This window comes from Palaemon carinicauda, chromosome 16 (assembly GCF_036898095.1).
Source record: "Palaemon carinicauda isolate YSFRI2023 chromosome 16, ASM3689809v2, whole genome shotgun sequence".
In the NCBI taxonomy this organism is placed as follows: domain Eukaryota; kingdom Metazoa; phylum Arthropoda; class Malacostraca; order Decapoda; family Palaemonidae; genus Palaemon; species Palaemon carinicauda.
The window spans coordinates 124,532,760-124,545,649 of record NC_090740.1 but is presented as its reverse complement, the minus strand read 5'-3'; the positions used below and the strand labels follow the sequence as shown (position 1 = coordinate 124,545,649).

Genomic DNA, 12,890 nt, shown 5'->3' with positions numbered 1-12,890 from the left:
GGAGAAACAAGTCAGTGTTCGCGTCATTTTACTTAAAAGATGTCCAGACTCTTTACGAGGACTGCTACACACTGGGTCCATTCGTTGCAGCGAGTGCAGTAGTGGGTGAGGGTTCTACCACTACACTTCCCTAATTCCAATATCCTTTTAATCTGTCTCTTGAAATGTTTTTAATATTGTTTTATGGGTTGTTCGGAAGGCTAAGAAGCCTTTCGCATCCTGATTGATTTGGCGGGTGGTCAAAGTCATTTCTTGAGAGCGCCCAGATTAGGGGTTTGATGAGGTCCTGTTGTATGGGTTGCAGCCCTTGATACTTCAGCTCCTGGGAGTCTGTCAGCATCCTAAGAGGATCGCTGGGCTCCGTGAGGAAGACAGACTTACAAGGCAGAGTAATCGTCTAAGTCAACTTCCTCACCAGGTACCTATTTATTTTGGTTTTGTTATATTGATAACTGCCAAAATGAAAAAACTCTTAGCTTATACGCTGTAAACGTAAATAACTCTGGTCTCTACCCACCTCCTTGGGTGTGAATCAGCTATTATATATTCACCGGCTAAGTTAAATATTTAAAAATGATATTTTAATTATAAAATAAATTTTTGAATATACTTACCCGGTGAATATATAAATTAAATGACCCTCCCTTCCTCCCCAATAGAGACGCAGTGGGATGAGAAGAAATTGAAGGTTTTGTTTACATCCGAGAGTGGTATCTGGCCGACAGTTGGCGCTGGTGGGCACACCCGCAACCTGCATAGCGATCGCTCGCGAGTTTTTTATGTATGTGTCTGTCGAGCAACAGAGTTGCAGCTATTATATATTCACCGGGTAAGTATATTCAAAAATTTATTTTATAATTAAAATATCATTTTATTTTTAAGCAATTTCTTGCAGTGTTTTGCAAAGTTTTTTTTGTTGTTTCCCAAAATTTTTTGGCTTTATCAGCTGAAGTTACGGAAATAGGTACTAGATTAAATCCTCCTTATATAGCAACTACTGTATTAGTTACTGTCCTGTGTTTGTGATGTAATACTTCCATGTCACATCACAAGAGTTTTGATTTTCATATTTTATATCAGACCAAGTAAGACAAATAGATGCATTTTGTATGCTCCTGTAAACAGACCAGCATCTTTAGTAAGATTGTATATAAACAGGTTAATTTGAAGACACCTGTCTACTTGTATATATTGAAATTAAAAGGTTGCATGTGACTTCAATGGCAATATTAAAAGGTCAGTGGGAATCATTGGTAGAGATAATATCATTGAGAGGTAAATGTAAAGACTGTAGAAACAACAGAATGGTCAGACATATCTTCTCTGAGAAGACAGCGATGAAGATCTTTGCATGGGAAGGCGTTTCACTAAAAGTTTTCTTGGACTTATAGTGGTATTTAAGATATGTGAATTATAAAACTTATGCCTTCTGAAACCTGCAATATAGAGAGAAGTTCACGATATAGATTTACATATAATGTGTTTAAAAAGGCCACAAAGTACTGAAGGAGCGATAAGTGAACCGTGATATGGCGAGGGATTACTGTACCTGCTTAACTTGAATATCTATTCATGGTTTTTACTAAAGTGCAAGATGAATCTGAAAATATTCCAGTCTATTTTGGCTTTAGGGCTATCAACTTGCTGTACTTTGGCAATAATTTTTTCTTGTTCTTGTCTGATTCTATGTTTAGTAAATCTAAGAGTATTTGATGAGAGAGATTCCTCCTCTGTTGAATCTGTATTGCAGTCATAAACTCTGTCTCAACAGGTGAAGCATGTCTTGTACGAGTTGAACTTGCGCTCTTACATATACCAAGTCTTATTACTGTGCTTCTTTTACAATACATACCTTAAATTTTTCAATATTAATCTTACCCGATAATCATGTAGCTGTCAACTCTGTTGCCGACAGAAATCTACGGTCGGGATACGCCAGCGATCGCTATACAGGTGGGGGTGAACACCACAGCGCCATCTGTGGTCAGGTACTCCAGTACTTCTTGTCAACACCACCTCAATTTTTCCTCTGTCGTGCCTCCGGCTAGACCTACATGGATACGCTGTTGATTCTGGAGTTATTGCTCACGATTTGGTGATGTATTTGCTCTAGAGTTTAGCCTTCGCTATTCAGGAAGCTATATCATTAGCTTAGCAAGTTTTTGGAATTAATTTGATTTAATTTTTTATTTAATTTTGGTACGAAGAGAGTATGAACTCTCTTTCACTTTTAAATGGCCGACCCTTCCCTTAGACGGAAGTGTTGGTGTCGAAGAGAGTATAGACTCTCTTAATTTTGCTTAACAAAGTTATAGATTTATTTTATATCTCTCCGCCTTTTATAGGCCTCTTTGATTAACTTCCTTTTATTATAAACTTATTAAAATTAATTTTTATATTTGTTTATATTCGACCTTTCCTAATAGTAGGCGGTCTTTTCTTGGAACCGAAGTTAATTAACATTGAGCCCGTCATTTCGTTTTTACCTGTTAACATATTATGCTATTTTAATGTTTTTGAAAGAATTTCTTTGATAGTCTTGTACTGTTTTCAAAGTTGAACTAACGTTTTGTTTTGTCTCTGCAGTTGTTGACGTTCAGAACGTTCAACTTGCGCTCTATCGTTACGATAGAGAGAGAGTCTATCACGGTGTCACGTTCCAGTAAGAGTAAACCGATTCTTGCGTTTTGTTCATTCTTTCTTAGCTTAAATGGTTTTAATTCTAATAAAGGAACTTTTTATTTGGGAAATCTTTCAGTTTTTTTCCTTTAACAATAATATGTTTTAACGATATATATAATTGGGCTCTTCTCTCAGGTGCTAAGTCAAGAGAGAGAGAGAGAGAGATAGAGACGGAGGGAGAGAGAGGAGGATAAACGTTTCGTTCAAGCGGGTAACGTCGTTATCGTTTTTGCTCTTCTCCCTAGTCTCTTTAGGGGAAGAAGGTAAACGTTTCTAGAGTTTTATTCTTGTTCTCAGGCTTTATGCGGTGAGAGATTTTAAACGTAGTTTATTTGATCTAGTGTTTAGTCTCTTTTCCAGCCACTGAATTATTTATCTTTCATTATGTTTTTCTGTTACATTGTAATACTGTTTTCGCAATTACTAACTTTTAATGAAGGATAGAATTGCGTGTTTCAGGTATAAACCACTTAAAGTTTCGAGTTCAGTGAAATAAGTGCAAACAGAAAATCAAGTGATAAAGTGATAAGCGCAAAGTGTTACAGTGTTGCGTTCGAGGGTTCGTCTGTTCGTGCCAGTTGTTCGCCTAGTCTGGGACCTCTTACAAGCTCCCAAGCCCAGGGGAGAAGTAATGTCGAAGGACTTATGGGTTCAGCAGGCCTTGATCGACGAACAGACGTTTCCCTCCGTGGTTTCGGGTGTTACCAACTCACGTAGCCGACGTGATCACCCCACCCACACAAAGACGAGAGAGCCCTTTTATTCCTCGTCTGCGGAAGAGGTTTCTCGCAGAAACCATGGACCAAATCTTGCAGCTTTTAAGTGCAAGTCGGTCCCTTCCGCGCAAGTCCAACTCCTAGGTGGTGCCATTAGCACTGGGTCAGTTCGGACTTGCTGCAGTACGACAACTGCACACCTCCCAGAGAGGCAAGGTGGTATCGCAACAGACAGTAACTCCGTCTGTTGCCGCACCAGCTGTTTTAGACCCTCAGTTTCAACGGACAGTAGCTCCGTTTGTTGTTGTCTTTCTTAAACTCTAGTGGTCTATGCTGCTGACAATGCAGTCTCAGCTTGCGGTGTTGATGCAGGAGTTTCAGGCAGAGAAGGTTAGCACACCTCCTCCTGCGAGCGCTCATGAGGCAGCCGCCTCAACTCCACCTCTGCGCAGTCCACCCTGCCAGACGTATGATGTTGAGGTTCCTCAACCTACCTCCACGCGTGAGCTGCCGCATTGGGAGTTGCCAGATACCAGCGCTGTGCAGCAACCTCCACTTTCCTTGAGGCAGGAGCCTCTTGCTATGCGGCAACCTCCTCAACACTTGAGGCAGGAGCCTTATGCTTTGCAGCAACCTCCTCTACCCTTGAGGCAGGAGCTTCATGTGTTGCGACAACCTCCTCCATCCTCGAGGCAGCAACCTCTTGCGTTGCGGCAACCTCCACCATCCTTGAGGCAGCAACCTCAACTCTTGCGGCAGCCACCTCCACTCTTGAGGCAAGAACCTCAACTCTTGAGGCAAGAGCCTCAACTCTTGAGGAACCTCATGCTATGAGGCAGCCGCCTCAACGCATGCAGCAACCGCATTCTTCACAGCATGAGCCTCTCTCTGCGCAGCTACCTCCTCAACCCTTGAGGCAGACGCAACTCTTGAGGCAGGAACCTCTCAGGAGCCTCATGCTATGCGGCATCCTCCTCAAACCATGAGGCAGGAGCCTCATGCTATGCGGCATCCTCCTCAACCCATGAGGCAGGAGCCTCATGCTATGCGACATCCTCCTCTACCCATGAGGCAGCCTCATGCTATGCGGCATCCTCCTCAACCCATGAGGCAGGAGCCTCATGCTATGCGGCATCCTCCTCAACCCATGAGGCAGGAGTCTCATGCTATGAGGAGCCTCATGCTATGCGGCATCCTCCTCAAACCATGAGGCAGGAGCCTCATGCTATGCGGCAACCGCCTCAACCCATGAGGCAGGAGCCTCATACTATGCGGCATCCTCCTCAACGCATGCGGCATAAGCCTCATCCCTTGCAGCTTGAGCCTCATCCCATGCAGCATGAGTCTCATACCATGCAGCATGAGCCTCATCCCATGCAGCATGAGCCTCATCCCATGCAGCATAAGCCGCACGCCATGCAACATGCTCTGCTTACCTTACAGCATGCTCTACATACAGCATGCTCTGCATACAGCATGCTCTGCATACCTTACCGCATGCTTCTCAGTCACACATCTTTGGTTGTTGCCAACTCACTAGACTGTCAAGCAGTTTCATAACGTTGCCTTCTAGTCTGCTGCTTTTGCACCAGTGAAACCCTCACTGAGAGAACTTAGCTTTTCTCGGATATGGTTCCTGTAGATGAGAAAGTGCTATTCTCCCTCCTTCTGATTTTCCCTTGAGGACTCTGTCATTTGGAGAGGAGCCTTTAGCTGCTTAGCCTCCTATGGACTTTTATTTAAGCATAGCATGCTTCCAGGGAGGGTAATGGTTCCACTTCAGTCGCTAACCCCGTCTGTTACCACACCTGCTCCCATAGACCTTGAGCTGTGTTGCAAGACATGCAGTCCAAGCTTAGTCCTTGTTAGAGGATTTTTTGTTTACGGAGTCAGTGTGTCACTGGGAAGACGTTCAACAACCAGCAGAAGTGACTTGTTGTGACGCAGTGCGGCAACCTCAGCAACCCGATAAGGAGTTGTATGTACGACCCAGACAGTCTAGACAGCTTCGGGTTGTCACTGTACTTCCTCGCTTCCCCATGGTTGACAGTTCACAGACTGTGCAGCAGTACCATGATCTTGTGTCCGGCTCCGTCAGACGACTAGCTTTTAAGAGCTCCCACAAGTCGTCGCTGTCTGGAGATTCTCAGATGGACTATGGATCTGACCAAGGAACTGGGCCTCCTGGTCAATTTTGAGGAGTCCCAGCTCGTCCCATCCCAGACCATTGTCTACCTGGGTATGGATCTTCAGAGTCGAGCTTTTCGGGCTTTTCCGTCGGCCCCAAAGATATACTAAGCCCTAGATTGCATCCAGAGCATGCTGAGAAGGAACCGATGCTCAGTCAGGTAGTGGATGAGTCTAACAGGGACACTTTCATCGCTGGCCCTGTTCATCGAGTTAGGGAGACCCCACCTCCCCCCCTTCAGTATCATCTAGCGGCTCACTGGATAAAGGACATGACGCTAGAGACGATCTCAGTTCCTGTTTCCGAAGAGAGGAGGTCTACTCTCACGTGGTGAAAGAACAGCTTTCTTCTCAAGGAAGTCTACCTTTGGCTGTTCAGAAACCCGACCGCCGTCTCTTCTCTGACGCATCAGACACGGGCTGGGGTGCGACTTTGGACGGACAGGAATGCTCGGGAACATGGAATCAGGAGCTAAGGACACTTCACATCTATTGCAAGGAGCTGTTGGCGGTTCATCTGGCCTTGATAAACTTCAAGTCCCTCCAGCTTAACAAGGTGGTGGAGGTGGACTCTGACAACACCACAGCCTTGGCTTACATCTCCAAGCAGGGAGGGACTCATTCGTGGAAGTTGTTCTAGATCGCAAGGGACCTCCTCATCTGGTTAAAAGATCGAAAGCTCACGCTGGTAACGAGGTTCATTCAGGGCGATATGAATGTCATGGCAGATCGCCTTAGCCGGAAGGGTCAGGTCATCCCCACAGAGTGGACCCTTCACAAGAATGTTTGCAGCAGACTTTGGGCCCTGTGGGGTCAGCCAACCATAGATCTGTTCGCTACCTCGATAACCTAGAGGCTCCCGTTGTATTGTTCTCCGATTCCAGACCCAGCAGCAGTTCACGTGGATGCTTTTCTGCTGGATTGGTCCCATCTCGACCTGTATGCATTCCCGCCGTTCAAGATCGTCAACAGGGTACTTCAGTAGTTCGCCTCTCGCAAAGGGACACGGCTGACGTTGGTTGGCTCCGCTCTGGCCCGCGAGAGAATGGTTCATAGAGGTACTGCAATGGCTGGTCGACATTCCCAGGACTCTTCCTCTAGGAGTGGACCTTCTACGTCTACCTCACGTAAAGAAGGTACATCCAAACCTCCACGCTCTTCGTCTGACTGCCTTCAGACTTTCGAAAGACTCTCAAGAGCTAGGGGCTTTTCGAAGGAGGCAGCCAGAGCGATTGCCAGAGCAAGGAGGACATCCACTCTCAGAGTCTATCAGTCTAAAGGGGAAGTCTTCCGAAGCTGGTACAAGGCCAATGCAGTTTCCTCATCCAGTACCACTGTAACCCAGATTGCTGACTTCCTGTTACATCTAAGGAACGTAAGATCCCTTTCAGCTCCTACGATTAAGGGTTACAGAAGTATGTTGGCAGCGGTTTTCTGCCACAGAGGCTTGGATCTTTCCACCAACAAAGATCTACAGGACCTCCTTAGGTCTTTTAAGACCTCAAAGGAACGTCGGTTGTCCACTCCAGGCTGGAATCTAGACGTGGTCCTAAGGTTCCTTATGTCATCAAGCTTTGAACCTCTCCAATCAGCCTCTTTTAAGGACCTCACATTTAAAAACTCTTTTCCTCGTGTGCTTGACAACAGCTAAAAGAGTAAGTGAGATCCACGCCTTCAGAAGGAACATAGTTTTCACATCTGAAACGGCTACATGTTCCTTGCAGCTCGGTTTTTTGCTAAAACGAGCTTCCTTCACGTCCTTGGCCTAAGTCGTTCGAGATCCCAAGCCTGTCCAACTTGGTGGGGGACGAACTGGAGAGAGTACTTTGCCCAGTTAGAGCTCTTAGGTACTATCTAAAAAGGTCATAACCTTTACGAGGACAATCAGAAGCCTTATGGTGTGCTATCAAGAAGCCTTCTCTTCCAAGGTCTAAGAACTCAGTTTCTTACCTATTCAGGCTCCTGATTAGGGAAGCACATTCTCATCTGAAGGAAGAAGACCTTGCTTTGCTGAAGGTAAGGACACATGAAGTGAGAGCTGTGGCTACTTCAGTGGCCCTCAAACAGAACCGTTCTCTGCAGAGTGTTATGGATGCAACCTATTGGAGAAGCAAGTCAGTGTTCGCATCATTCTATCTCAAAGATGTCCAGTCTCTTTACGAGAACTGCTACACCCTGGGACCATTCGTAGCAACGAATGCAGTAGTAGGCGGGGGCTCAGCCACTACATTCCCATAATCCCATAACCTTTTTAACCTTTCTCTTGAATACTTTTTATGGGTTGTACGGTCGGCTAAGAAGCCTTCCACATCCTTGTTGATTTGGCGGGTGGTCAATTCTTTCTTGAGAAGCGCCGAGGTTAAAGGTTGTGATGAGGTCCTTTAGTATGGGTTGCAGCCCTTTATACTTCAGCACCTAAGAGTCGTTCAGCATCCTAAGAAGACCGCTACGCTCAGTAAGAAAGACGTACTTAATAAAGGCAGAGTAATGGTTCAAGTCGTCTTCCTTACCAGGTACTTATTTATTTTATGTTATTTTTGAATAACTAATAAAATAAAATACGGGATACTTAGCTTCTTTGTTAACATGTATGCTGGTCTCCACCCACCACCCTGGATGTGAATCAGCTACATGATTATCGGGTAAGATTAATATTGAAAAATGTTATTTTCATTAGTAAAATAAATTTTTGAATATACTTACCCGATAATCATGATTTAATTGACCCACCCTTCCTCCCCATAGAGAACCAGTGGACCGAGGAAAAAATTGAGGTGGTGTTGACAAGAAGTACTGGAGTACCTGACCACAGATGGCGCTGTGGTGTTCACCCCCACCTGTATAGCGATCGCTGGCGTATCCCGACCGTAGATTTCTGTCGGCAACAGAGTTGACAGCTACATGATTATCGGGTAAGTATATTCAAAAATTTATTTTACTAATGAAAATAACATATTAAGTATAAAAATCAATATAACTACACTACTGTTATAAGTCCTGATAACTGGAGTGAAAAGAATCCTTTGAATAAAACTAGCCCTCCAAATGAGATGTCAATATGGAGGTTTCAATATGGCTGCCGTTTATTGTAGTAGTTCTTAAGGTATAAGATAGGAAATCTGGTCTTTGATACCCACTGCTAGTCCTCAAGTTTTTATTTTGTCAATCAAGCGGTGCTTGCAAAATGTATATCACAATGAATGTTGGTATGATTTATTGAAATAAAAAAATTGCTTATTTTAAAGTTTTATTTTAATTGTTTCTCACTGAAAATTTGATTTCAGCTCTGAGGTTGTGACTGGTTACAGTTTTCTTGAACGTGCTGCATGGCCAGAAATTGTTACAGCACTAGAAACAGGAACCCCTCATATATTCAATCCTGGCAACCCTGCATATTTTCATCAGGTAACATATTTTCTGGGCCTATTAAATGTGGGCTTACTACAACTAGTTCAAAGATGGAACCTTTATAAAGTAAATTGCCAAAAAAAAAATTATTTGGTGTTATTCAGGAGAGGAATTTGTAAATAATACATCTGAAATCTTAGTAAGTTAGCATAAACTTAATCACTGCCAATATGGTTATGGATGTTGGTAAATATTTTAGTTTAACTGTCCTTTCAATTTGATTTGAAAAGAACATTTGTGCTAATCATCCTTCATTTTTTATTAGAAATATTGTCCAAATATTTTATAGAAGTATTTTATTAGATTACATTTGGCAGCAGCTATTTATAAGATGGCACTCTAGCTCGGTGTAGCCTTAGTTGTTCATATGTGTGTACAAACCTTTCGTCCTTTAGAATAGGGATATATCTTCTGCTTCGCTGGAGTGGCCATTGAATTGTTAACAAAGTACTGTAGTTGTTTAATGACAGGTGGTGCAAGAGGGAATCCCAACTACTCCCCTGTCATAGAATAGGCAAATTTGTCTTTAGTCACACTGGATCTTTTCTTATGTTAATTTTTGAAGTTTTGTTGTTTGTTTATATTAGCAGTCTCACTTGTAAGCTGAAGCCCACAGAAAAGTGAGCACATGAGGGAATTCTGTTTCTTTGAAGATACAAACCTTTGAAATCCCATGTGTTGTATACCTATGCATGGGAGTGACTGTAAGTAGGCCCCCCTCCGTTTTGGAGTGTTATTTTCGCTCTTCAAATCAGTAAGATGATGATCATAGTGCATTACTGTACTCATTCCTCATAACGGAAGTTTCTTTGCCTCGTAAGAGGGTTGCCTGTTTCTTACTGAGTTTGCCCTACCTACATGCCCAATGGTGAAAGTTTATCTTTAGGCAGGCTCACCTGGAGCCAACAATGTTCCCTGGATGGTGATCTGTGTATTACAGTGTCAGTGAATGTTCCCAGTGCTCCTCTTGTGACAAAACCTCCAGTATATTGGTTTATGTTGTAGCAGATGAAGCTCTTGTAGCTCGCTTCTCAGAGAGAGCACAGTTATTATTGGTTGTCCAGATCATAATTCCACTAGTCCACTATTAAGGAAGAATGGTTGAGAAGGTGGAAGGAAAGTTCACCCTCTCTCATACTCCTCTACTAAACTCTTCTCCCTCCTCCATTCGTTGGACATTTCTTCCTTTAGAGGATGATGATGGAGAGTAGGTGAATGATCATACTCGTGCCAAACTTCAGCGCGGTAGGCCAGGGGAGGAAGCTTCATTCCTCTTACAAGATGGAGGATTGTTCCTTACCTTTTTGCACACTCGTACATACCATACGTCACTCACCTGCTGACTAGTAATTTTTCCTTTTACTCGCATCAGCAAACTCAGAGATATCTGGTCAATAGGAATTACTGAATCCTGATCAGTAAGAAAACAGCTGAATCCTGATCAGTAAGAACTGCTGAACCACTCATAGTAGCAAGGCGAACTGGTGGAAAGGAGGGAAGAGTGAGTTTGCTCTCTTCTTCCTTCTCTATCAACTCCTCCTTCCCCTCATATTCTCTTTTTCAGTGACTCTTTTTTTATTGAAAGAAAAATCAGCTGTAGTAATTGTGCAAAAGGCCTCTTGTAAAGTTTCTCCTTTGGGAGGGAGTGATAGATTTTACCCACTGACTTCTCCTTAAGGTTTAGTCAGGTGAATCTCTAAGCCAGGTGAAGATGGATATTGCTCCTATTTTCAACTTTTTTTTTTTTTTTGTGAAATATGAGGAATGCCTTAACCCTTAGGAAGCTGCTCTTCCTCTTCTGGAGGGAGTATTGGCTCTCATCGGTGATCAATCTATTCTGAAATATTTAATTCTTTCATTCTAATTTATTTCAAGTATTGTTCGCCTGTCTGGTCTTCAGCTGCTGATTTTCATCTTAAATATGTTGGACAGGAACTTACGGTCTATTAAATTTCTTATTCCTGATCTAGATATTAATCTCTAGCACTGTCGTTCAGTTAGTTCATTATGCATGTTGCATAAGATTTTTTATAATTCTGACCATCCTGTACATTCAGATCTTCCCGGACAGTTCCATCCTGCTTGTAATACTGTACTAGTCATGCAGTTAATTCTAATAGTCAGGCTTTTTCCATCATGAGGCTCAATACCACACAGTACTCTAGAAGTTTTATTTCAGCTGTGACGAAGTTGTGGAATGATCTTCCTAATTGGGTAGTTGAATCAGTAGAACTTCAAAAGTTCAAACTTGCTGCAAATGTTTTTATGTTCAACAGGTTGACATAAGTCTTTTTATAATATCTGTTTTAATGTTGTTAATGTTTTTAGAATATTTCATTTTAATTGTTCATTACTTCTTATATCGTTTATTTATTTCCTTATCTCCTTTCCTCACTGGGCTATTTCTCTCTGTTGGAGCCATTGGGCTTTTAGCATCTTTCTTTTCCAACTAGGGTTGTAGCTTAGCTAGTAATAAGTAATAATTATTGTAATAATCTATCGACCAGTATCTTCGTGGTTGGTCGTATGTTTATTAGCCTATGACAGTCTTAGCTGGACATAACACTGATTCCATAGGCAAGACAAAGGTGAGATATTTCATACACCATCCATGTTCCCACCACGAATAAAAAGAGCGCCCTTGCCGTTAAGAGCTGCTCTCTTCTATCTACATGGAGGTGGTCCCACTCGCACTAGTCACCAGCACTGTAAGCCATGTAAGGGTATGGTATATGCTGTCCTTGAAACCACTTTCCTCCTCGAGAAGAGAGTGATAAAGCTCACCCAGCAATCTCTTCCCCAGTACTCATTTAATCAGTTGATGAGCTCGGTATAGCAGATACTTCTGACATACTGGTAGCAGGTAATGGTCCATGTAAAGTGTGGCCTCAAGCCAAGTAGTGTTTCATTCTGTTAGCTCTCAGCTAGGTCCCAAGAGTGACAATCTCTAAAAGGGTTGTAAAGAACATGGGTCTCTAGCCAGAGCATTTTTCAGCAGACCACAGACTTCTTTTCTTGCATCTGCAAAAAATCACCCCAGGAAAGTTTTAGAGTTTGGATCCTTTCTCCTCAGGAGAATGATCCTTACTGGAAGGGAACTTCAAGCTGTTTTGCCTACCCTGGGTCTTGGATCCTTGGGAGAGATGATCCTTATCTTAAGGACGTGGTTGTACATGCCTTCTGGACCACACCTCTTGCTAACGTTTGTAGGGCATCATAGGGTCCCTCAAGACTTTCTCCCTTTTCTCTTCTTTAGCAAGAGAATTTGAGAAAAAGAGGTTCTTCAGCATTTTGTGGATCTCTCCTTTGGGGATTGTTTTATACCCCAAGGAAGCTTTGAGCAGCCTTGCCTATTCTGGGACTTGATTCCCCGGGGCGAAGGGTCGTTGTTCTCAGGCATTGGTGCATGTGCCTACTGCTAATTTGAGAAGGGCATCTTACGGATCTTTTCTTCAAGACTGTCTCTCATCTCTGCATTAGCAAGAAAATAGGAGAGTCAGGCTCTTCATGATGTTAAACTTTTGAGAGCTGGGGTTTCTGTTGCCTTTGCAGCGCAAAGACTATCAAATTCAAAGATCCAGTGCAGTACAATTTACTACTATTTGATCCGGGAGATCACTACACCCATGGGTTTCCATGAGGAGTTAGTATCACCAGTGCACGTCAAATGATGCATTGTAGGTCATGGCAGTGTCGTTTTGGCATTTAGCTGCACTCCCTAATTCTCCTTCTACAATACATCAGTTCCCACTTCTTTTTTTCCATCTTGCTGCCCAAAGTTTTCCTTCATATCTCTTGTTACACATTAGTGTTAAATGACCTCCCAGACCCCAGTGCCAGGCTGTCTGGCTCATATTCACAGGTTTGTTTATACAATCATTAAATCTATCCTGATCT

General features: G+C 43.0%; 1 protein-coding gene across 1 annotated transcript in view; it reads left to right on the top strand.

Annotated features, from left to right (window-relative positions):
- Cog2 (conserved oligomeric Golgi complex subunit 2) overlaps positions 1-12,890 on the top strand; it is a 108,952-nt gene that overhangs the window by 32,695 nt on the left and 63,367 nt on the right. The window contains exon 7 of the mRNA XM_068390034.1: positions 8,870-8,990. Coding sequence (XP_068246135.1) covers positions 8,870-8,990 — 121 coding nt within the window. The remainder of the gene's footprint in view (positions 1-8,869; positions 8,991-12,890) is intronic.